At 42.3% G+C, this 26,329-nt stretch overlaps 1 protein-coding gene across 1 annotated transcript in view; it reads right to left on the bottom strand.

Annotated features, from left to right (window-relative positions):
• The window catches only part of stt3a (STT3 oligosaccharyltransferase complex catalytic subunit A), a 77,786-nt gene that overhangs the window by 4,864 nt on the left and 46,593 nt on the right, over positions 1–26,329 (bottom strand). Inside the window, exons 13-16 of the mRNA XM_073029706.1 lie at positions 24,586–24,774; positions 23,763–23,879; positions 19,729–19,831; positions 668–856 (exon numbers count right to left, since the gene is read on the bottom strand). Of these exons, the coding sequence (XP_072885807.1) occupies positions 668–856; positions 19,729–19,831; positions 23,763–23,879; positions 24,586–24,774 (598 nt within the window). The remainder of the gene's footprint in view (positions 1–667; positions 857–19,728; positions 19,832–23,762; positions 23,880–24,585; positions 24,775–26,329) is intronic.

Genomic DNA, 26,329 nt, shown 5'->3' on the forward strand with positions numbered 1-26,329 from the left:
ACTGCTGAAAGCACTCAGCAGAACAGGCAAGGGGTTTCCCATAGGAAACTTCAAAATCACTTAACAGAGTTGTGGAATGACCTGCTGGTTGCCTCTGCCATTTCCTGTTTTTGTTTTAGATTTCTAGCATCAGCTTCTCCTTTTATATCTGACTGCCAAGATAACTGTAGTGTCAGATTAAGGCCCTGACACACTGGTGAGTCCATGGGACCCAACTTTGCATGTGTGCCAGGTTTGGTTTCTAAACTAACTTGTCTTGCTCAGGCAAGTCAGGCTTAATTTTTACAACTGAGCGGATGCTGGGCAGCACAGTGACCTGGGTTCAATCCTGAACTCCAGTGTTGTCTGCGTGTACTCAGTCTCCATCCCTGTGCAACTTCCCCATGGGTGCTCCTGGTTCCTCCTGTCACAGGTGATGGGGTTGGTGGGTTAATTGTGCATGGCAAAGCACCCCTTGTGCACGTGATTTTGTGGTAGAAATGGAATCTGGAGAGTGTTGATGGGATTTCGGGTAGAATAAAATGGGATTAATGTAAATGGTTGCTTAATGGTGGTTGCAGTCTCAGTAGGCTGCAGGGCTTGTTTCCGATGCTGTGCAACTACAGCTCAGATCTCTTAATTCTGTGCAGTGACACCACACTAAAACGCAAATGCTACTTGTACTCACTTGCTTCTGTGTAGACTTGACCAAAACGATAGTAACACATTTTGTACATCAGACAGTTGAGCAGGATAGGAGAGCCCTCCCTATCCACACGGAACTCTCCTGTCGGGGTGTAGTAATCATGCTCCTTGATGTGCCTGCCCGTGTCTGTGCTGCCTCCAATTCTCACCATCCACAGGAACTTGTTTATGTCTGTGGGAGAATTCAAAGATACTAAATGGAGCTTAAAAACATTAGTTATGTTTCTTCAGAATCTCCAGTATAATTTCAACAACCATTTTAAGATAACTTGGAACACATTTTTGGAAATCCTTAGCAAAAATATTTACAAATATCCTGCTTTATTGCTTTAATAGCAGAGGATATTGCCAGGTAACCCAAAGTCTTCACCTGTCAATCCCACCAAACAACCCTGTTAAAGGGGAACAATAGCCAGAGGGTGGTGAATGTGTGGAATTCACTGCCGCAGATGGCTGTGGAAGCCAATGTCATTGAGTATATTTAAACCAGAGGTTGATAGGTTCTTTGTTAGTCAGGGTGTGGTAGTAAAGCCCTCCAGCCATTGAGCATGAAACACTGTCATAAGAAAGCAGCACCCATTATCAGAGATCCCCACCACCCAGGTCATGCTCTCTTTTCACTGCTGCCATCAGGTAGAAGGTACAAGCGCCTTAGGACTCGCACCACCAAGTTCAAGAACAGGTACAAACAAGCTGGATGAACTCAGCAGGTCAAGCAGCATCCGTTGAAATGAGCGGTCAACGTTTCGGGCTGAGACCCTTCTCTCGGCCCGAAACGCTGACTGCTCATTTCAACAGATGCTGCCCAACCTGCTGAGTTCCTCCAGCTTATTTGTACATGTTCTTTTTAAATCTTTTTATTAATTTTTAAGCAAACATAAATGAAACATGAATACAAAGAGTTTGAGAGTACATAGTTAATAGTTTAAGTAGATATTCAAATATATAATAATCAATATACATAACCTCCCAAACTCATAGTATTTATGAACAAAAGAAATAAAAAGAAAAAAAAACCCAAAAAAAGAGAAGAAAAAGAACACTAACCAACATGGGCCATTGCATAATGTCAGATATATACAGTAGTGCCAATAACTCCGAACCTCCATCCAAATAATTAAGGATAATCAAAGTGAGGTTTAGGAAAAGACAATTTAACTCATATGAAAATGTTGAATAAATGGTCTCCAAGTTTCTTCAAATTTAACTGAAGGATCAAAAACAACACTTCTAATTTTTTCTAAGCTCAAACAAGAGATAGTTTGAGAAAACCACTGAAATATAGTTGGAGGATTAATTTCTTTCCAATTCAATAAAATAGATCTTCTAGCCATTAATGTAACAAATGCAATCATTCGTCGAGATGAGGAGGATAAACGACTACTATCCACCATTGGTAAACCGAAAATTGCAGTAATAGGATGCGGTTGGAAATTGATATTCAGAACTATTGAAATAATACTGAAAATATCTTTCCAATAATTTTGCGAACAAGGGCAAGACCAAAACATGTGGGTCAATGAAGCAACATCAGAGTGACATCTGTCACAGGTTGGATTAACATAAGAATAAAATCGAGCAAGTTTATCCTTAGACATATGAGCTCTATGTACAACCTTAAATTGTATTAGGGCATGTTTAGCACAAATAGAGGACGAATTGACTAATAGTAAAATTTTCTCCCACTGCTCAGTGGGTATAAGACAATGAAGTTCTTTTTCCTATTCTTTCTTAATTTTTTCTGATACTTCTGGCTGTATTTTCATGATCATATTATAAATGACAGCTACTAAACCTTTTTGACAAGGACTCAGAGCTAAAATTCTTTCCGTAATGTCCAATGGACATAGTTTCAGAAAAGACTAACTCATTATACAAAAAATTTCTAACGTGCAAATATCTAAAAAAAAATGAGTCTTAGGTAAATTATATTTATTAGATAGCTGTTCAAAGGACATAAAGCTATCATCCAAAAACAAATCACGAAAACATGTTATACCTTTTGTTTTCCATAAAAGAAAAGCTTGATCCATAAAAGAGGGCCGAAAAAAAAGTTAGATATTATAGGGCTTGATAAAATGAACTTATTCAAACCAAAAAATTTACGAAATTGAAACCAAATTCACAATGTATATTTGACTATAGGATTAGTTATTTGTTTATTCAATTTAGATAAAGAAAAAGGAAGTGAAAATCCTAATCTGTCTTGTACAGATTTACATTCCAAATTTACTCATTGTGGGCAAGCAGCTATAGTCAATTCTTGTGTCCAAAATATTAAATATCGTATATTAACTGCCCAATAGTAAAATCTCAAGTTTGGCAAAGCCAAACCGCCCTCCTTCTTAGGCTTCTGTAAATATTTTTTGCCTAGTCTAGGATTTTTATTCTGCCACAGATAAGAAGATATTTTGGAGTCAATAATATCAAAAAAAGATTTAGGAATAAAAATTGGTAATGCTTGAAATAAATATAAGAATTTGGGTAATACCATCATCTTAATAGCATTAATTCGACCAATCAATGACAAAGATAATGGAGACCACCTGGTAGCAAGTTGCTTAATTTGGTCAATTAAAGGTAAAAAATTAACTTTAAATAAATCTTTGTTTTTTTTTAGTAATTTTAATATCCAAATAAGTAAAATAATCTGTAACAACTTTAAATGGTAAATGTTTATAAATTGGAACTTGCATATTTAACAGAAATAATTCGCTCTTATTAAAATTCAATTTATAACCACAAAAATTACTAAACTGAGCAGTTTATTTGTACATGTTGATTTGACCACAGCATCTGCAGTGTACTTTGTGTTCAAGAACAGGTACTACCCCTCAACTATCAGGCTCTTGAACAAAAGGGAAAGTATGCTCAACTTCACTTATTCCATCATTGAAATGTTCCCACAACCAATGATCTCACTTTCAAGGACTCTTTATCTCAGGTTTTCATTTATTTATTGCTAGATAGATAGATAGATAGATAGATAGATACTTTATTCATCCCCATGGGGAAATTCAGCATTTTTTTCCAATGTCCCATACACTTGTTGTAGCAAAAACTCATTACATACAATACAATACTTAACTCAGTAATAATATGATATGCATCTAAATCACTAGCTCAAAAAGCATTAATAATAGCTTTAAAAAGTTCTTAAGTCCTGGCAGTTGAATTGTAAAGCCTAATGGCATTGGGGAGTATTGACCTCTTCATCCTGTCTGAGGAGCATTGCATCGACAGTAACCTGTCGCTGAAACTGCTTCTCTGTCTCTGGATGGTGCTATGTAGAGGATGTTCAGGGTTTTCCATAATTGACCGTAGCCTACTCAGCGCCCTTCGCTCAGCTACCGATGTTAAACTCTCCAGTACTTTGCCCACGACAGAGCCCGCCTTCCTTATCAGCTTATTAAGACGTGAGGCGTCCTTCTTCTTAATGCTTCCTCCCCAACACGCCACCACAAAGAAGAGGGCGCTCTCAACAACTGACCTATAGAACATCTTCAGCATCTCACTGCAGACATTGAATGACGCCAACCTTCTAAGGAAGTACAGTCGACTCTGTGCCTTCCTGCACAAGGCATCTGTGTTGGCAGTCCAGTCTAGCTTCTCGTCCAACTGTACTCCCAGATACTTGTAGGTCTTAACCTGCTCCACACACTCTCCATTAATGATCACTGGCTCCATGTGAGTCCTAGATCTCCTAAAGTCCACCACCATCTCCTTGGTCTTGGTGACATTGAGACGCAGGTAGTTTGAGTTGCACCATATCACAAAGTCCTGTATCAGTTTCCTATACTCCTCCTCCTGTCCATTCCTGACACACCCCACTATGGCCGTGTCATCAGCGAACTTCTGCACATGGCAGGACTCCGAGTTATATTGGAAGTCAGATGTGTACAGGGTGAACAGGACCGGAGAGAGTACGGTTCCCTGTGGCGCTCCTGTGCTGCTGACCACTGTGTCAGACCTACAGTCTCCCAACCGCACATACTGAGGTCTATCTGTCAAGTAGTCCACTATCCAATCCACCATGTAAGAGTCTACTCCCATCTCCGTTAGTTTGTGCTTTAATATCTTGGGCTGGATGGTGTTAAAGGCACTAGAGAAGTCAAGGAATGTAATCCTCACAGCACAACTGACCCCATCTAGGTGAGAGAGTGATTTGTGCAGCAAATACGTGATAGCATCCTCCACTCCCACCTTCTCCTTATACGCAAACTGAAGCGGATCCCGGGCGTGCCTGGTTTGTGGCCTCAGATTCTGTATTATCAGCCGCTCCATGGTCTTCATCACGTGCGACGTCAAGGCAACAGGTCTGAAGTCATTCAACTCCTTTGGCTGTGGTTTCTTCGGTACCGGGACAATACAAGATGTTTTCCACTGTCTGGGTACTCTTCTCTGATCTAGACTCATGTTGAAGATGCGCTGTAGTGGTTCTCCCAGTTCAGTCGCACAGGCCCTTAGTAATCGTGGGGAAACTCCATCCGGTCCAGCCGCCTTGCTGGTACAGATCTTCCTCAGTTGACCTTCCACCTGTGCAGCCGTAAACCTGGACGTGGGCCAGGTCTCCTGTGAGTGGCTATTTTCCTGTGAGGGAAGTAAGCCTGGTGTGGAGTTCTGCAGTGAGGGTGAGATTGTGCTGTCGAACCTATTGAAGAAGTTGTTCAGCTGGTTCGCTTTCTCCACATCTCCACTTATGTTTGCCCCCCGCTTTGCACCACATCCGGTGATGATCTTCATCCCATCCCACACCTCCTTCATGCTTTTTTCCTGCAGCTTTTGTTCTAACTTTCTCCTATACTGCTCCTTTGCCCCCCTTATCTGTACTCTGAGTTCCTTCTGAACTCTTTTAAGCTCCAACCGATCACCATCTTTAAAGGCCCTCTTCTTCTGGTTTAGGAGGCCTTTGATGTGACTAGTGATCCAGGGCTTATTATTGGGATAGCAGCGAACAGTTCTAACAGGAACAACCGCATCCACACAAAAATTAATATAGTCCGTTGTGCATTCAGTGACCTCTTCAACGCCCCCACAGAGCCCCCCTTGCAGTACATCCCAGTTCGTAGTACCGAAGCAATCTCTCAGGGCCTGTTCAGCTTCAGGAGTCCACTTTCTAAAAGAGCGTGTGGTAGTGGGATGCCTCATCACAATTGATTTATATCTTGACTGTAACAAAACCAGGTTGTGATCAGCTTTCCCCAGTGCAGGCAGCGGGGATGCACTATATGCATCCTGTACGTTTGCATACAGCAGGTCAATAGTCCTGTTACCCCTGGTGTAACAATCCACGTACTGGGAGAAAGCAGGTAGTGTCTTGTCCAAAGTCACATGGTTGAAGTCCCCTGTAATTATCACCAGTGCCTCAGGGTGTTGTGTCTGAAGCTTAGCAACGGCGGAGCTGATGACGTCACACGCTACCGTTGCGTCGGCACGCGGCGGGACATACACATTCACCACAATGACGCTTGCGAATTCTCGAGGCAGGTAATATGGCCTCATACTCACAGCGATCAGCTCAATATCTCTTTCACAAATTTATAAATTTTATTTATTTATATTTTCATTTGCATAGTTTATTGTCGTCTGCATTTCAGTTGATCTTTCATTGATCCTGTTATAGTTACTATTCCATAGATTTGCTGAGAATGCCTACAAGATGAACCTCGGAGTTGTATATGGTGACATACGTGTATTTTGATAATAAAATTTACTTTGAACAAAGGTTGCGGGGAGCAGGCAGGAGATAATTAATCAGCCATGATGGAATGGCAGAGCAGACTCGATGGGCCAAGTGGCTTAATTCTGCTCCAATGTCTTATGATCTTATTTGAAAGGAAATAAATGGAAATAATAATCTTTGATAAGGATCACAGAGTGAATAATCAGTGAGGGCAAGTCTGGATAGATGAGTTTTTAAGAGACTTCTGAAGGAGAGAGAGTCAGGTATAGGGGAAATACCAGATAAAATGAGATCAATGTAGAAAAAAAAGGCAGAGAGGTTGTCGTTAGATGAATTTTCAATAATGATGAAAAAAATAAATGAATCAGAAAATAGGACAGGCTTGGGAAAAGTTGAAGGATACAAATACACTGATTGCTAGTGTACAGAATGCCAATGAAACTGAACATGCTAAAATTACAAGAAAGAAGATTTCTGAGAAATGAATCCTTGTTGAAAGTATGAATGTAGTTTGAGCTTTCGACAATAATGAAAGATTGCAAAATAAAAGTGTAGGAGATGAAAGAATGTGCCCTTTAATTGACCAGATTTGGGATAAAATGCTCATCTCAGCTTTGAATGCCTACCATGACTGGGCAACAATAAAGTCAATCCAACGAGGCTTGATGGTAGAAGCAGGAGGACATAAGTACTGTTGTCTATGAAAGCTTTGGGGTTGACATTGTTGAACCAAGTCAAATTACAGTTCCAAAGTACAGCAACAAGAGCAAGGATGTGATGCTGAGGCTTGATAAGGCACTGGTGAAGTCTCACCTTGAATATTGTGAAGCTTTGGGCCCCTCATCTTAGAAAAGATGTGCTGGCATTGGAGAGGGTCCAGAGGAGGTTCACAAGGATGATTCCAGGAATGAAAAGGTTATCATATGAGGAGCGTTTGATGGCTTTGGGTCTGTACTCTCTGGAATTTAGAAGGATGAGGGGAGGATCTCATTGAAACCTTTCGAAAGTTGAAAGGCCCAGACAGAGTAGATGTGGAAAAGATGTTTTCCATGGTGGGAGAGTTGAGGACAAGTGAGCACAGCCTCAGGATAGAGGGGCGTCCTTTCAAAACAGAGATGCAGAGAAATTTCTTTAGCCAAAGGGTGGTGAATTTGTGGAATTTGTTGCCACATGCAGCTGTGGAGGTCAGGTCATTGGGTGTATTTAAGGCAGAGATTGGACATGCCATCAAAGGTTACAGGGAGAAGGCAGGGAACTGGGGTTGAGGAGGAGAAAAAAAAGAGGATCAGCCATGATTGGATGGCAGAGCAGACTCAATGGGCCAGATGGTCTAATTCTGCTCCTATGTTTTATGGTCTTATGGTCTAACAGTCTTTAAGGCTTACAGCATGCAATGTTTGCCAGTAATAATGCCATCCTGGGATTGTGCAAAGCTAGGCAAAGGCTATACCCTTTTTGCCAGACATTTCTCTAAATTATTAGCTTTTATATTTAAGTCAGATTGTTTCAAGCATAGATGTTGCTCCAGATTATGGGCAGACTCGAACAGATATATTGGACCAAGGCCTCTCTAAATGCAGACGGCGAGCAAGCATTTTTTCTGTGTTTGAATGTTCTCTCTCTCTCTCCCTCCCTCAATGCAATGGGAGGATATTACCGAAGTTCTGTGATTTATGGATTAGACTGTGGACTCTTTCAGCTTTGTTTTTTATATTCAGTGTTTTTGCCCATTCTTTCCTGTTGCCGTTTGGCACGAGTTGTTAGTTTTTTTTTGAGCGGGAGGGAGTTGGGATTTGATGTTCTTGTTCCCATTTGCACAGTTTGCATGATTTTTTTGTGCAGTGGGGGAGGTGGTGTTTGATGTTTCTCTTTCTTTTCAGATCTTATTATTATTATTATTCAAAAATAACACAGGTACATCGAAGTAATAACACTTACAATGCCTCAAAAAAAATCTTAAAGATTGAAACTTTTTGTGAATTAAAAAACCCTACTAAGCAAGAAAAGTGAGGGAAAAAAAAACACTGGGGGTATAACCCCGGAGCAATGCGTCATACAGAAATCTTCTAAAAATAAACATCAAACCGCCAACAAGAAAGATATATCAAAAAAAATTACAATTAGATCGTGGAAGAAATCTATCAGTTAACTGAAATGATAATAACGAGCAAATGAGCCCCATCTCTTCTCAAAATCAAATAAAGCTTCAAAGGTTCGACTTCTAGTTTTCTCCAAACTAAGACACAGCATCACTTGAGAGAACCATTCTGACAAAGTAGGAGCTGATATATCCTTCCATTTATCAATGTAACAAACGCAATAACATGTTGGTCAGACACAGAAATACCATGGATATTTTGAGGAATTATTCCAAAAAGCACAGTCAATTTATTAGGTTGTAAGTTGGTTCTGAGTGCTTTAGAAATTGTCGAAACGACTGACTTCCAAAACTGTTTTAATATAGAACATGACCAGAACATACGTGTCAGTGTAGCTATCTCAGTTTTACATCTATCACAATACTTGTCAACATTGGGAAATATTTTAGGAAGTCTCCCCTTCATCAAATGGTAACAATGTACAATTTTAAAATGAATCCGTGTATGACTAGCACAGATCGAAGAAAAGTTAACCAGCTTCAGAATCCACGTCCAATCCTCCCATATAAAAGTCAAATTGAGTTCCTTCTCCCAATCATGTTTAATCTTAAGTAAAGGATGCTTATCCCATTGTAATAATAAATTATAAATTCTTCCAATAGAAACTTTCATCGAAGGGTTCATATTCATATTAGTATCTAACAGTCAGCCTCCAATATGTAAGGAAAATTACTTAAATATTTTTGTAAAAAATGTCTAACTTGAAGGTATTGTAAAAAGTGTGAATATGAGAGAGAGTATTTATCGACTAATTGTTCAAAAGACATCAATCTACCTTCTTTAAATAAATCCAAAAAAGAATACCTTTATTTTTCCAAAGTAGAAAAATTGAAAACACTCCAGGAAGGTTTAAAAAAGTAATTACGATAAATTATACTACAAAGTTTAAATTTTTTAAGATTAAAAAAAATTGCGGAACTAGAGCCAAATTTGTAAAGAGCGCTTAACCACAGGATATAGGTTTAAATTAGCAGCTTTAGCTAATTGTATAGGTAGAGCAACTCCTAATAACAAAGTTAAATAAAACTGTTTCACAGCTATCAGTTCCAGGTCTACCCAAATTGGCCGATCATTCCTATCACCCCAATATAACCAAAAGGACAGATATCGCAAATTAAGAACCCAATAATACATTCTTAGATTAGGCAAAGTGAGCCCTCCATACTTTTTCAACTTTTGTAAATGACATTTACTAATTCTTGGTCTTTTATCATCCCAAATAAAAGATAGAATAATAGAATCAATCCAATCAAAAAACTTCTTTGTCAAAAAAAAACAGGAATATTCTGAAATAAAGATCCTTATAATTTTTAGTAATTATGACACCTAAATATCTAAAAGATTCCGTAACTTTAAAAGGAATATTATCATATATAGAGACAGATTCATTTAAAGGAAGTAATACACTTTTACTAAAATTTATTTTATATCCTGAAAGCTCTCCAAATTTGTCAAATAATTTTAGCAAAGCAGGAATAGATTCTTCAGGCTTAGACGTATATACCAATAAATCATCAGCATAAAGAGAGATCTTGTGCATGGTCTCATTCACAAAAATCCCATGAATATTTTTGGCTTCACGAAGGCCAATATCAAGGGGTTCTAATATTAAATTAAATAACAAAGGACTTAATGGACAACCTTGTCTTGTCCCCCATGATAGCTGAAAAACAGGGGACCTACAGTTATTAGTGACAACAGTAGCAATAGGAGCTTTATATATCATTTTAATCCAATTATTAAAATTAATACCAAAACCAAATTTTTCTAAAACATTAAATAAATATTTCCATTCAACTTGATCAAATGCTTTTCCAGCATCCAAAGATACAACACATTGTGGAGTTTTAGAAGAGGGCGAATATATAATGTTAAATAGTCTCTGAACATTTGAAAAAGATTAACAACCCTTTATAAAGCTTGTTTGATCTTTAAAAATGATTTTACCCAAAATACTCTCCAACCGATTGGCCATTACCTTTGAGAGAATCTTAGCATCAACATTCAATAATAAAATAGATCTGTATGAGGCACAATCAGTAGGATCTTTATCCTTTTTGAGAATTAAAGAAATAGAAGCCTCATAAAAAGTAGAGGGTAAATCACTTTTCACAAAAGAATCTTAAAACATCTCCAAGATATGTGGAGAAAGCAATTTTCCAAATTTTTTTAAATAAAATTCTACAGGATAACCATCAAGTCCCGGGGCCTTACCAGATTGCATTGAAGAAATAGCTTTATGAATTTCGGATTCAGTGATTTGGGCATCAAGAGTTTTTTGATCCTCAGCAGAAATTTTAGGAAAAGCAATCTTTCATAAAAAAGCATTCATTTCAGAAGAATTTACTGGACATTGAGATTTATAAAGTTCAGTATAAAAATCTTGAAAAATCTTATTAATTTCTTAATATTCCTGTGCCAGGGTACCATCCTTTCTACGAATTTTCAAAATTTGTCTTTTGGCTCTAGCCAATTTTAATTGAGATTCAAGTAGTTTATTATTTTTATCTCCAAACATATAAAATTGGCTCTTTAACTTAAGCAGATAACCTTCAATTGGATGAGTTAATAATAGGTTATATTGTGATTGAAGTTCCACCCTTTTTTAAAATAAGTCAATATTAGGGGAAGTTGCATAGACATTATCTAAATCTTTAATTTGTTTTGAAATTTTATCTAATTCTGCTTTAGTCTGTTTTTTAAGTTTGGCTAAATAAGAAATAATCTGACCACGTAAAAATGCTTTAAATGTATCCCATATAATTAATTTGGACATACCTCCTATATCATTAAAAAGAAAAAATTATTTTATCTGGCTTTCAATAAAACTGATTAAGTCAGAGTTTTGCAATAAAGTCTGAGACATGCGCCATGGTGGATGGGCAAAAATGACATCATCAAATTCAAATGACAACCTCAAAGGCACAAGATCAGATATAGCAATAGTGTCATATTCACAGTTTTTAACATTAGGCAAAAGGTGGGGATCAATTATAATCAATCCTCAAATATTTTCATAGACATGCGAAAAAAAGGAATATTCTCTGTTATCAGGGTGCAAATGCCTCCATAATTCAATCAACCCAAAATCGGTCAAAAAGGAGTAAATAACTGACGCAGAACAATTTGGAAGTCGCTGATTAGTTGAGCTCTTGTCAATCATAGGATTTAAACAACAGTTAAAATCCCCACCCATTATCAACATATATTCATTTAAATCTGGCAATAAAGCAAATACTTTTTTTTTAAAAAAAGGATCATCTAAATTAGGACCATACAAATCGACCAAAACAACCTTTCTATTACAAATCACTCCTTTAACAATTAGAAGTCTACCATTAGAATCTGATTCAATATCCTCTTGACTAAATAGATTAGATTTAATAAAGATAGAGACGCCTTTAGTTTTACTCTGAGAAGTAGCATGGAACTGTAATCCATTCCACCATCCAAAAAACCTATTTTGATCTCCCGCCCTGATATGCGTCTCCTGATCAAAAATTCTTTTTTCGTTTAATAGAATGATTCCAACCACGTACATTCTAACTTATTACATTAATCCGTTTAACTGCCATACTATAATTTTATTCTAATTTACTTTATACATGCGCAGAACACATAGCAATACGGGATGATCAAAAATGGCAGTGATAAAGAATACAACCATATAAAAAACACACATGCTCCGGAACCACCCAATGGGAAAAACCTCCTAACTCTAGACCCACCCACCCTCCCAAAAGCCCGGAAAAAAGGCAAGCTAACTAAGATAGAATACAAAGCTATGGGCCGCTCTGTCGGTCTCCTCCCTCCCTCCCCCCAGCCAGCACACAAAAAAATAAAATGGCCTTTCAAGAAAGACAGTAATGTCTCAACAAAGGAGAGTGTTTACATTCCATCATGTATTAAACAAAAAAAGAACCAAAATAATACAACCTTAGAGAGAAAAACCAGCGCTATCTTAAGTTTAGCTTTAAATCTCTAAGAAAACTGTAAATTCGGTTATAGGACGCTATAATAAAACAGATTTAAAAAAGAGGTTAATAGTATACTTAACTGAACTAAATTTACAAAATATTAATTAGTAATATCATAAGTAACTAAACCCTATATATATATGTGGCGACCCACTTTCTGCGCAGGCGAACCGGCTCACAAATAGCCAGCGTGCGTGGGGAGACTTTGGTAATGCACCTCTGACGTCATTTCCGCCCGGAGAGGGCGGACGCTAGGGATTTAAATACCAGCGCTGCGAAGTTTGAATAAACTAGTCTCGAAACGACTTACCGACTGCGTGTCGTTATTTCAGCGCTGTGTGTAGCACATCGCTACATTGGTGATCCCGACGGTCCAAACAGGATTTGGACCAAATATGACCAACTCTTCATCTGTTCACGCAGTTTCGCTCAAACTGCTGACTTTCTAGACGCTGCAACTACGTGTGTGGTTTAGCCAAACGGAAGCCCAGTTCCAGATTCGGCAGATATCCTCTGATTCCACGCGTTACTACCACGTGCTGAGCACCCTTGACCAGCAGATGGCCGCCCAGGTTGCAGATTTCATACAGTCGCCCCCGGAAGAAGACAAATATGAAGCATTCAAAGTGCTGCTCATTGGGATCTTTGGCCTCTCACGGTGTGAGCGGGGTGCCCGCCTGCTTCACCTGGATGGTTTGGGAGACAGACTGCCGTCAGCATTGATGAACGAGATGCTGTCCCTGGCTGACGGACACAAGCCCTAACTCATGTTCGAGCAAGCGTTCCTGGAGCAACTGCCCAGGGACAACATCTGCTGCTGGCTAACGCAGATTTCAGCGACCCCCGGAAGGTGGCGGCCCGGGCAGACGTGCTGTGGAAAGCCAAGAGGGAGAGCGTGGCGTCCGTCGGTCAGATTACCAGGCCACGCGCCCAACAGCAGACCAGACCAGGCCCGGCAAGGGAGCGCACACAACACAGAGGCAGGAGCGAGGAGGCCAGTGAACAGTGGTGTTTCTACCACCAGTGGTGGGGCACAAAAGCCCGCCATTGTCGCCCGCCCTGCAAGGGCCAGGGCCAGAGCCAGCTGCCGCTAATGACTATGGCGGCTGGCCACCAGGACAGCCTCTTGTACGTCTGGGACAAACAGTCGGGACGCCACTTCTTGGTCGACACCGGAGTGGAAATCAGTGTCTTGCCCCCGACGGGGTACGACACCCACAACAGGAAGCCAGGACCCACCCTGAGGGCCGCAAACGGCAGCACGATACGGACCTACGGCACCCGCACAGTGCAGCTGCAGTTCGGCGCCAGCCGGTTCACGTAGGTCTTCACACTGGCCGCCGTGGCCCAACCACTCCTGGGGGCGGACTTCTTGCGAGCTCACAGCCTGGTCGACTTGCAAGGGAAAAGACTGGTACATGTCGAGACTTTCCAGACATTCTCCCTGGGTGAAGCCAAGTTGCCGGCCCCACACCTAGACTCCATCAAGCTGTCGGACAATGAATTCACCAGAATCCTGGCGGACTTCCCATCGATTCTGGCACTGCAGTTCACGGCAGCCATGCCCAGACACGGGGTACAGCACCACATTCCGACCCAGGGACCACCCCTCCACGCCCGCGCACGAAGGCTCCCCCCAGAAAAGCTCCGCCTGGCGAAGGAGGAGTTCAAGAGGATGGAGGAATTGGGGATCGTACGGAGGTCCGACAGCCCATGGGCCTCCCCCCTGCACATGGTGCCCAAAGCAGCCGGGGGTTGGAGACCATGCAGCGACTACCGCAGACTGAACGAGGCTACCACTCCAGACCGCTACCCCGTGCCGCACATACAGGACTTTGCAGCAAACCTGCACGGGGCAAGAATCTTTTCCAAAGTAGACCTCATCTGGGGATACCATCAAATACCGGTGCACCCTGAAGACATCCCCAAAACAGCACTCATCACCCCGTTCGGCCTGTTCGAGTTCCTCCGGATGCTATTCAGCCTGAAGAATGCCGCACAGACGTTCCAGCGGCTAATGGATGCGGTGGGACGCGACCTGGACTTTGCGTTCATCTATTTGGACGACATCCTTATAGCCAGCAGTAGTCGTCAGGAGCATCTGTCCCACCTCCGCCAGCTCTACTCCCACCTGAGTGATTTCGGCCTCATGATCAACCCAGCCAAATGCCAGTTCGGTCTCGATACCATCGACTTCCTGGGCCACAGGATTACCAAAGACGGGGCAATACCTCTGCCCGCCAAGGTAGACGCGATCCGCCACTTTGTCCGGCCCAACACGGTCAAAGGCCTGTAGGAGTTCGTTGGTATGGTGAACTTCTACCACCGTTTCCTCCCCTCAGCAGCCCGTATCATGCGCCCTTTGTACACCCTGATGTTGGGTAAAGGCAAGGACATTACTTGGGACGAGGAGGCCGGGACCGCTTTCGTTAAAGCCAAGGAAGCCTTGGCAGATGCCACGATGCTGCTGCACCTCAGAACGGACGTTCTGACTGCCCTCACAGTGGACGCATCTGACACAGCAGTCGGTGGGGTGCTGGAGCAGCTCATCGAGGGGCGCTGGCAACCCCTGGCGTTCTTCAGCAAGCACCTACGACCACCCGAACTCAAGTACAGTGCTTTCGACTGGGAGCTGTTGGCACTGTATCTGTCAATCCAGCATTTCAGGTACTTCTTAGAAGGTAGGCCGTTTACCGCGTTCACGGACCACAAACCGTTGACCTTCGTGTTCACGAAGGTGTCCGATCCCTGGTCAGCTCGCCAGCCGCGACATCTGTCCTACATCTCCGAGTACACGACGAACATCCAGCATGTCTCGGGGAAGGACAATGTCGTGGCGGACACACTCTCCAAACCAGCTGTCCAGGCCCTGTCCCTGGGGGTGGACTATGCAGCACTGGCGGAGGCGCAGCAGGCAGACGATGAGATGCCCAGCTACAGGACCACAGTATCCGGTTTGAAGCTGCAGGACTTTCTTGTAGGCCCAGGTGATAGGACCCTCCTGTGCGACGTGGCTACCGGCCAACCTCGCCCTATCGTCCCGGCAGCCTGGAGGCGGCGGGTTTTCGACTCCATACATGGTTTGGCGCACCTATCTATCAGGACATCCGTCCGGCTGGTCTCCAGCAAGTTCACGTGGCACGGACTTCGCAAGCAGGTCAGTAAATGGGCCAGAACGTGTGCGCAGTGCCAAACAGCCAAGGTGCAGCGGCACACTAAAGCCCCGCCGCAGCAGTTCGAACCCACCCACCAGAGGTTCGACCACATTCATGTGGATACCAGTGTCCCAAGGAGCGCGGTACCTCCTAACTATGGTAGACCGGTTCATGAGGTGGCCAGAGGCGGTCCCGCTCACCGACACATCTGCCGATTCCTGCGCCCGAGCACTAATTGCAACCTGGGTAGCACACTTTGGGGTACCGGCCCACATTACCTCTGACAGAGGCACCCAGTTCACCTCCAGCCTGTGGTCGGCTGTGGCCAGCCTGTTGGGAACGCAGCTGCACCACACAACTGCCTACCACCCACAGTCGAACGGACTGGTGGAACGCTTCCACCGTCACTTGAAGTCGGCTCTCATGGCCCGCCTGAGAGGACCTAACTGTGTGGACGAGCTTCCCTGGGTCCTGGTTGGAATTCGTACAGCGCCCAAAGAGGATCTGCACGCCTCGTCGGCCAAGTTGGTGTATGGCGCGCCCCTAGCCATCCCGGGGGAGTTCATACCAGCCCCAAGGGGGCAAGAGGAAGAACCCGCAGCAGTCCTGGACAGGCTACGCGAAAGGCTCGGCAACCTGGCCCCCGTACCAACTTCACAGCACGGACTGACCCCGACCCATGTACCCAAAGAACTGCAAAACTGTAAGTTTGTGTTTGTATGAAGGGGCGGACACCGGGCACCGCTACAGCGGCCGTACGAGGGACCGTTCAGGGTGATCAACAACAACGGGTCCATGTACGTTCTGGACATTGGGGGGAAAGAGGAGGTTTTCACGGTGTACCGACTCAAACCAGCCCATGTGGACTTGGCGCAGCCGGTCGAGGTTCAGGCACCGCGGCACAGAGGCAGACCTCCCAAACAGAGGCTGATCCAGACTGTGGACATTGGGGGGTGTATCGCCGGTTCTGGGTGGGGGGGTTATGTGGTGACCCACTTTCTGCACAGGCGAACCGGCTCACAAGCAGCCAGCGCGCGGGGGGAGACTTTGGTAATGCACCTCCGACGTCATTTCCGCCTGGAGAGGGCAGGCGCTAGGGATTTAAATACCAGTGCCGCGAAGTTTGAATAAACTAGTCTCGAAACGACTTACCGACTGCGTGTCGTTATTTCAGCGCTGTGTGTAGCACATCGCTACACACACACACACACACACACACACACACACACACACACACACACACACACACACACACACACACACACACACACACACACACACAAATAAATAAAAACCCTATTAGTAGGAAAAAACTACCAGCTAGTAAATTAAGAAACAACAAAGAGAAACACCAAACCAAATATTAGGTAAAAGGAACAAATCCTTTTATCCTCTTTTTTCAGTCAAATATCTAATTCGCCATTTAAACAGTCAAACTTGAACCGTAAATCTTCTTTCCAAAAAAAAATCCAATAGGATGCAATAATGAGCAGGTTTTCTTATCTTCTTTTATTAATCTCTCAATGAAATATCCAAATAACCTTCATATATCTTCTTTTCGAAATGTGAACAATATACAGATAATCAAACAGCTTTTCAGATAGTTCATTCGGTAGTAACGTCAGTGACGGTGGCAGGTATAGCTTGAACAAAATCCAGCATGACTTTTGGGTCAAAGAAAATGCGTGGAGAAGAATGAGGAGGAAAAACTTTCATTCTTGTCGGGTAACTCAAAGAGGGAAATAGTTTCTTATCATATGCTTGTTTCATTACCAAAACAAATCTTGATCTTTGTTCCATTACTTCTTTTGGATAATCTTCATAAAAACAGAGCTCAGACTCGTTGAATCTGAAAACTCTGTTATCTTGCCTGTCGCATTATTTGATCTTTAATTTTAAAGTGATGAAAACAAACCAGAATAAATCTTGGCCTACTTGAATTCTTAAATTTCGAAGTGAACGCTCTATGTGCTCTTTCAGTAGCAGACGGCTGTGATAAAATAGTCGGAAATAGAGTATGAAAGAGCTTACCAAAGTAAACCGTTAAGTCTCCATTTTCAGCTCCTCCTTGCAATCCAACAATTCGTATACTGTTTCAGTGAGACCTAGTTTCCAGGTCTACAATCTTATTTTGATATTTTTCCAAACGGGTTGTGGTTTCAGACAATTTTTGCTTAGTTAACTTCAATTCCTCTTCATGTTTCGTAACTTGAGTTTCCACATCTTTAAGTTTTCCCAGAAATCACTTCATTTCATTATTATTTTCACGATGATCTTTAATTGCCCTATTCTGATCTTGAATTGAATTCAGTGTCTGAACGATATCTTCAGCCCATGATGGCATTTCATCAGATCTTTCCTTCGGCATTTTTCCTTTTCCATTACCTTTGTCAGTAGGTTCATGAAGATTCTTCCCACTTCTTGTAGACATAGACATATTACTCCTCTTCAAGAATCAGCAATTAAAAATTTTAAATTCAAAAATTAAACTGGGGGGAGAGAGAGAAAACTAAGAGCAGCACAAAATTACTGCTACTCCATCGACAGACAGAGGTGGTCGGCATTTGATGTTTCTCTTGAGCAACTCCATGGTTTTCCTTGTTTCACGGCTATCTGGAGAAGACGAATCTCGGAGTTGTATACTACATACATACTTCGATAATAAATTAACCTTTGAACCAGTTTCAGATCAGAATCTAATATAAAAAAGCAAGAGTAATGCCTGACATCAGTTCTCATGAAACCAGCCTCACAGCTGCAGGTCACCCAATTAATATTCAGCAGTTTCTGTTTTTATTTTGGATGACAATTTGAAGTAATTCAATGACACTTACATTTTTTAGGGATCTCCTGAAATCAAGCAAATACAATATACTCAGTGGCCACTTTATTAGGTACAGCTGCTCATGAATGCAAATATCTAATCAGCCAGTCATGTGGCAGCAACTCAGTGCATAAAAGTATTCAGACACGGTCAAGAGGTTCAGCTGTTGTTCAGACCAAACATTAGATTGGGGGAAATTGTGATCCAAGTGACTTTAACCATGGAATGATTGTTGGTGCCAGATGGGTGATTTGAATATCTCAGAAACTGCTGATCTCTTGGGACTTTCATGCACAACATTCTCTCGAGTTTACAGAGAATGGTGCTAAAACAACCAAAAAAAGCATCCAGTGAGTGGCAGTTCTGTAGGCAGAAACACCATGTTACCGAGAGAAGTCAAGAGGAGAACGGCCAGACTGGTTCAAGCTGACAGGAACGCGGCAGTAACTCAAATCACTGTGTGTTACAACAGTGATGTGCAGAAGAGCATCTCTGAACAGACACACATTGAACCTGAAGGGCTACAGCAGCAGAAGACCAGACAGTACACTCAGTGGCTACTTTATTAGGTCGAGAAGGCAGCTACTAAAAGTGGCCATTGAGAGTAAATCCCAGTAAATCCCTCTTTATAGCTGGTGCATCCCACCCTGAAACCTACACAGGTCAAGAGTTAGTTAGTGCTCGCTTCGGCAGCACATATACTAAAATTGGAACGAAAGAGTTAGGCACCACAATGAGATATCTTGCACCTGAAGAAGGGCTGTATAAACTTAGGCTCCTTTTCATGATATCTGTACAGTGGATCATAATAGATATCAAGTAAATTTAAGTGACAAGATACCCTCCATTATAAGGAAGCCTTGTGGGGAAAAGACAGGTAGGTGGAGCCAGATCTTAATAAATGGCAGAGCAGGTTCAACGGGCTAGATGGCTGACTCCTGCTTCTATTTCTTATGTTCTTTTGTATGTCTGTCATGGGCCGAATGGAGAATGACCATTAGAAAAAGATAATGGGACAATTGTGCAAAGAATGGTCATCATAACCTGCAGTGGAGACTGTTAACCATAATTTTAAAAGAAACCTCAATTAGCAAACTTCCACATTTAGATTCTCGAGCAATGTGCACATGTCAACTGAAGTGCTGTGCTAATGCCTGTTTGTTCCAATTGTAGGAAATGCAAGTGTGAAATGGCCATCCATATATTTGTTAACAACATGGAATACTGAAAAGCAAAAACGCCTTACCATCAGATGAATATCCCGTGAGGCCTCCAAAAATGACCAGAACATAGCTTACATCCAGCTCCCTCATGATCTCATAGGCCTTCTCCTCTGGAGAAGCCATTGCCTAGAAGGGATGAATATGCTCAAAGTTAATGGTATGTATCGACTCCAAGTTTGCTTCTCATCGTCCATGCAGTCACCTAGGCAGGAGTCTGAGACAGTTATGTCCGAGCAAGGACATCAGAGCAGCACAGTCACTGCTATCTCTCAGATTCAGGGACCCAAGTTTGATCTGATCTCCGGTGCTCTCCTGCGTGGTGGTATGTGCTCCCTGTAACCTTCCTGCAGGACGCTCCAAATGACTTTTGTATCAAAGGTGTACTTGTATGTTAACTGGCTTTGCTAAATTTCTCCCTTATTGTAGTAGGGTGGCAGGAAATCTTTTTTTTTTAAGGGGTGAATGGTGGATTTTTTTGGGGCAAGTGCAGTTTGATTCTTAGCCCTCAGGTTGGATGAGGCTAGTAGAGGAAATTGATTTAGGGAAATCTGAGGGCGAGGCTCTTCATTTAGAGGATGGTATGAGTGTGGAACAAACTGCAAGCAGAGGTGGTTGATGCAGGCTCAATTTTAACATTTAAAGAGAGGTTTGGATAGGTACATGGATGAGAGGGGTTTAGCGCAGTGCAGGTGGATGGGACTAGGCAGAAGACCAAGCCTGTATGGACCAGATGGGCCAAAGGCCCTGTTTCTTTGCTGGTGCGCTCCATCACTTTATTACTTTAGAAGTGTTGGTAGGCATGAGAGAAATAGGTCACAGAGAAATAAATGCAGCAATATCGATGGGAATGTAGAAAGCTGGCATAGATTTGATGGGCTGAATGGCCCCTTCTGCTATCATTCCATATTGAATTCTTTGGAGTATTTTGACATTTTGCACTGTGCTATGATCTGAAAATCAGAGATTCACGGTACAACACTCACGATGCAACATTCCTTTTGCAGCATGCTGAAGTTGGACCACATCCTTCAGGAAGTTATGTTTTCCTAATGCTATGCCAGATTTTCAATAACTCCAGCCAGGACACTTCAACCTGAAGCCCCCTGCCAAAGCCCCAGCAGCAATCTTACTCTGATCTGCAAATAGCACCCTTCCACTTTCTAGGCTCTGAAGGTGCTCTATGATATCCAACACTCTCTTCCTTCATTGTCACTCCTCTTCTGTAAACACGATGGATTCAAACGTTCTCGGTTGATGAAGTGCCCAATTCTTCTTCACCCCTCTCCTGCCATGAGGCTCAGTCCCGCTTCTCACCCCAGCCCCCAAACCCAACATCATTCCCAGAAGTATGTAATATCCCTTCTGGGTCATTGAAAATTTTAGGCCACTGTCTCTCCCCTTTTAAAGTTTTCATCGCTCAGATTTACATAATTTAAAAACTCATTACTGGTCCACAATTTCACTCAATTTGAAAGTACCTAGCACTTTAACAATGGACACTGGCAGGAGAGAGAAGGGCTAGACTTTACATATGGATAATGTTACTAAAACTACTGGGCTAGTTCAATAGGAATGGTAGGTAAGCAACTTAGGAATGGGTAGCTTAGCTTATTTCAGGAAGAGTTGAGTTCAGAGGCCACTGGTGAATCCTATGTCCATTTTGGAGATGACAAGGGGCAGGGAGGAGGTGGTAAGATAGAAAAGAGCAACCCAGGGGCTTATACCTAATCATTTAATTGTAAGCTAATATCACCGCAAAGTAAGGAAAAGTTGAGGCATGAATTTCCGTTTCATTACAAGCAATGGTTAATTTTTCAAACCAAAATCAATTATAAAAATACACCAGAATGAGAGCAACAAAATCATTTTAGATCTTCAGTCTATTCAGAAATTGCTGGCTGAAAAATTAGATTTTAATCGAACAGTACAAATTCGTTATAGAAAGCAGACATATAATCTTGCCTCTGAGTAATGAATTCTATACATGAAGAAGCTCTAGATATGAGAGATTTGAAGGTGCAGAAAATTCAGATTAAACGAGAAACATTTAATTATATTATATAATAAACTTATTATATCTTTCAGTCTCAGGACTTAAAAAACAGTGAGTTGTAAGGCAGGACCATGGATTATATTTCTAGAGATCTATCACAAGCAGCAATTAGTCAGGTTATGCTGCTTGAAAATAAATGTGATTCCAATATCATCTTTTCTGAATAGTGCCATAGGATCTAGGATCTAGATCCACCTGAAGGTGAGAAGTCTATTCTGAAAAATGGTTCCTATATAGCACTACTATGGTATTTAATTGCCGACTGAATCTAAATGATCAAGAACCTACAAGCGCATCACATCTGATGCTTTCTGCCCCAGGGTACTGAGCTAACCGCATAACAGATAAACTCAAGAGCTTCTGCAGATGATGGAAATCCAGACTAACATACACAAGATGCTGGAGGAACTCAGTGGGCCAGCCAGTGTATATGGAAAGGACAGAGTTGACGTTTTGGGCTGAGACACTTCATCAGAACGGGCTGATCGGAACACATAAATGCCTTTTGGACCCATGGAGAAAACTGAAATGTTCAGCTGTGCTTTCTATTATCAGAGAACTAGTTAATGATTCCAGCAAAGGGAAGAGAAAATTAATGAATCTGCAACTTTGAATTAATGAATCACCTAGATGGGGTCAGTTGTGCTGTGAGGATTACATTCCTTGACTTCTCTAGTGCCTTTAACACCATCCAGCCCAAGATCTTAAGGCACAAACTAACGGAGATGGGAGTAGACTCTCACATGGTGGATTGGATAGTGGACTACTTGACAAGATAGACCTCAATATGTGCGGTTGGGAGACTGTAGGTCTGACACGGTGGTCAGCAGCACAGGAGCGCCGCAGGGAACCGTACTCTCTCCGGTCCTGTTCACCCTGTACACATCAGACTTCCAATATAACTCGGAGTCCTGCCATGTGCAGAAGTTCGCTGATGACACGGCCATAGTGGGGTGTGTCAGGAATGGACAGGAGGAGGAGTATAGGAAACTGATACAGGACTTTGTGATATGGTGCAACTCAAACTACCTGCATCTCAATATCACCAAGACCAAGGAGATGGTGGTGGACTTTAGGAGATCTAGGCCTCATATGGAGCCAGTGATCATTAATGGAGAATGTGTGGAGCAGGTTAAGACCTACAAGTATCTGGGAGTACAGTTAGACGAGAAGCTAGACTGGACTGCCAACACAGATGCCTTGTGCAGGAAGGCACAGAGTCGACTGTACTTCCTTAGAAGGTTGGCGTCATTCAATGTCTGTAGTGAGATGCTGAAGATGTTCTATAGGTCAGTTGTGGAGAGCGCCCTCTTCTTTGTGGTGGCGTGTTGGGGAGGAAGCATTAAGAAGAGGGACGCCTCACGTCTTAATAAGCTGGTAAGGAAGGTGGGCTCTGTCGTGGGCAAAGTACTGGAGAGTTTAACATCGGTAGCTGAGCGAAGGGCGCTGAGTAGGCTACGGTCAATTATGGAAAACTCTGAACATCCTCTACATAGCACCATCCAGAGACAGAGAAGCAGTTTCAGCGACAGGTTACTATCGATGCAATGCTCCTCAGACAGGATGAAGAGGTCAATACTCCCCAATGCCATTAGGCTTTACAATTCAACCGCCAGGACTTAAGAACTTTTTAAAAGCTATTATTAATGCTTTTTGAGATAGTGATTTAGATGCACATCATATTTTTTACTGAGTTAAGTATTGTATGTAATTAGTTTTGCTACAACAAGTGTATGGGACATTGGAAAAAAAAGTTGAATTTCCCCATGGGGATGAATAAAGTATCTATCTATCTATCTATCAATCATCTATCTACTTTGATTTCTAGGAGATGCACTGCTTATTTTCAACACTAGAGGGAGGTCCAGAGTTGCACTGCTTAAAGAGACTACATTGGAAGTCGGCAAAATGTCACTTAGCTCAAAAGTCAGCCCAGATAGCACTTAAAAAAAACACAAGTCCCCTTCAAACTAAGTTGAATTTACATTTTACAAAGAGACCCACCTGCCCAACTCTGGAGATGTGAGTGTTGTTCCAGGTATTGTTGTCTACCAAGATGGTTCGATTGGCCATTGCTGTGATTTGATAACCATAATCCCACCACGACATCACCTTGGCATCCTGAGGAAAAGGAGAAGATTTAAGCAAGCCAACTCTGACAGGAAGCCAACCATTCCATTAGCTCAACACCAGTCTAACTGATGTGATACAACATACCCTCCACAATCCTACGGGAAGAATGTAAACATTTAAATAGAGAAACTATTCCTACTGGTAATTCAAGCCTTCTTCTGAAACAGCCTCTCACCACTAACTGCCGCTATGTCAGCACCAGGGAGATGGAATAATGCGTAATAATCAGGTAAATATTGGAGAATTATGATCAGAATCAAAAAGCAAGCCCACCTTTAAAAAAAAACACTTGTTCTATTAACAATACATTTCCATTTGGCCTGACAGCATGAAGCAATGAAGTCACTTGCAGAGCAGCGACCAGGAAGGGATGACAGTTTCCCCTCACTGAAGGGAAACAACTTTTATTATACATTTCTGTTTTCAAGGGTCAATCACCAAATTCCCCATATTTATTGAATTCAGTTTCAAAATTTGCCAAAGGTGGGATTTGAACAATCAAGGGTTTAGTTACAACACTATTATCATTAGGTTTATATTCTACACAAAACACATTCTACCCCAGCTAAATTGGAGACAACAAGTTTAAAGAGGAGACTATGGATATCATAACACGGTAGCCCTTAGTCTGATGGGGCTGCATGGCATCTTGTTTGTTCTGAAAGTATCAGTGATACAAACTCAGTGACCACACCTCTGGAGTATTGTGCCTCAGCCAGTAGTAAGCCTCCCTGAAGTCATCAAAGATTATCCTGCTTCCGTCACCTCCACGAGCAGACAGAACGATGGAGGGGGATGAGTACGCCTCGCTGGTCACCCAGGTAGAATGGAAGGTGTAGGTAATTAGGAAGAAGGTCATCACAAGCACCATTCCACTTGCAACCTAAATCAGGGCAGATTACAGGCAAAGATGGTGAACATCCTTGTACTCTGGAAAACAATTACATCAATTGCTTACAATCATTGCAGACCCTCACCCTCACCCCCATAATTCAATGTGCTCTCTTCCTTTGTTGAAGGCTGCAATTTATGTTGAAGTAACACTCAAAATGCTAGAAGCCCTGACTTAATGTACCTAATGATAATAAAACCATAGAACACTACAGCACAGTACAGGCCCTTCAGCCCTCCATGTTGTGCTGACCCATATAATCCCTAAAAAAAAGTATTAAACCCACACTACCCCATAACCCTCCATTTTTCTTTCATCCATGTGCCTGTCCAAGAGGCTCTTAAATACCCCTAATGTTTTAGCCTCCACCACCATCCCTGGCAAGTCATTACAGGCACTCACAACCCTCTGTGTAAAAAACTTACCCCTGATGTCTCCCCTAAACTTCCCTCCCTTAATTTTGTACATATGCCCTCTGGTGTTTGCTATTGGTGCCCTGGGAAACAGGTACTGATTATCCACCCTATCTATGCCTCTCATAATCTTGTAGACCTCTATCAAGTCCCCCCTCATTCTTCTACGCTTCAAAGAGAAAAGTCCCAGCTCTGCTAACCTTGCTTCATATGACTTGTTTTCCAAACCAGGCAACCTTCTGGCAAATCTCCTCTGCACCCTCTCCATAGCTTCCACATCCTTCTTATAATGAGGTGACCAGAACTAACTCATAGTTCTCCTCATAACACTCCTCACAGAAAGGCATAAACATCCAGATAAGGGTGTTTGACCTGAAACATCAGGTGCTTCCTTACATGCAATGTTTTCAACATTTTCTATTTCTGTTTCCATGTTGCTCTACCATGGGTGGAACTTACGCTAGTCATTTACCAATTCTCACACACTTTCCAAAAAACTGGGACTGACTTTCTCCCCTGAACTTAGAAACACTGTTGCTTACTATCATGTTCCTTTATCAAATTGGCTGCGAACCATTTGATCCCTCATGCCTGCTCCTCTGAACTCACACCTAATCTCTCATTCCCTTAATATCTGAATTAAAAATAATATACAGTCGGTCCTCCGTATCCGCAGGGGATTGGTTCCGGGACCCCCCCCACAGATACCAAAATTTGTGGATGCTCAAGTCCTTTATATAAAAGCCTAAGAGAGCTTGTAAGGGTGTTACGAAAAGTGGAATTAGCATTCAGTGTTTGTTTAGCAGTGAGCCATTATAGAGGCAGCAAGCACCCCGAGCAGCGAGAGTGCTTTATCTCAATTTATTTTGTGTATCTGTTAGCAAGATGTGTCCTAAAGGTATCAGAAAAGCCTACGAGAGCTCGTAAAGGTGTTACGAAAAGTGAAAATAGCGTCCAGCCTTTGTTTTGCAGCGAGCCGTTATAGAGGCAGCACACACCCCGAGCAGCGAGAGTGCTTTATCTCAATTTATTTTGTATATCCGTTAGCAAGATGTGTCCTAAGGTATCAGAAAAGCCTACGAGAGCTCGTAAGGGTGTTACGCTTAGTGTAAAACTGTACGTAATTAAGCGTT

The sequence above is a fragment of the Hemitrygon akajei genome, chromosome 26, assembly GCF_048418815.1.
Source record: "Hemitrygon akajei chromosome 26, sHemAka1.3, whole genome shotgun sequence".
NCBI classification, from domain to species: domain Eukaryota; kingdom Metazoa; phylum Chordata; class Chondrichthyes; order Myliobatiformes; family Dasyatidae; genus Hemitrygon; species Hemitrygon akajei.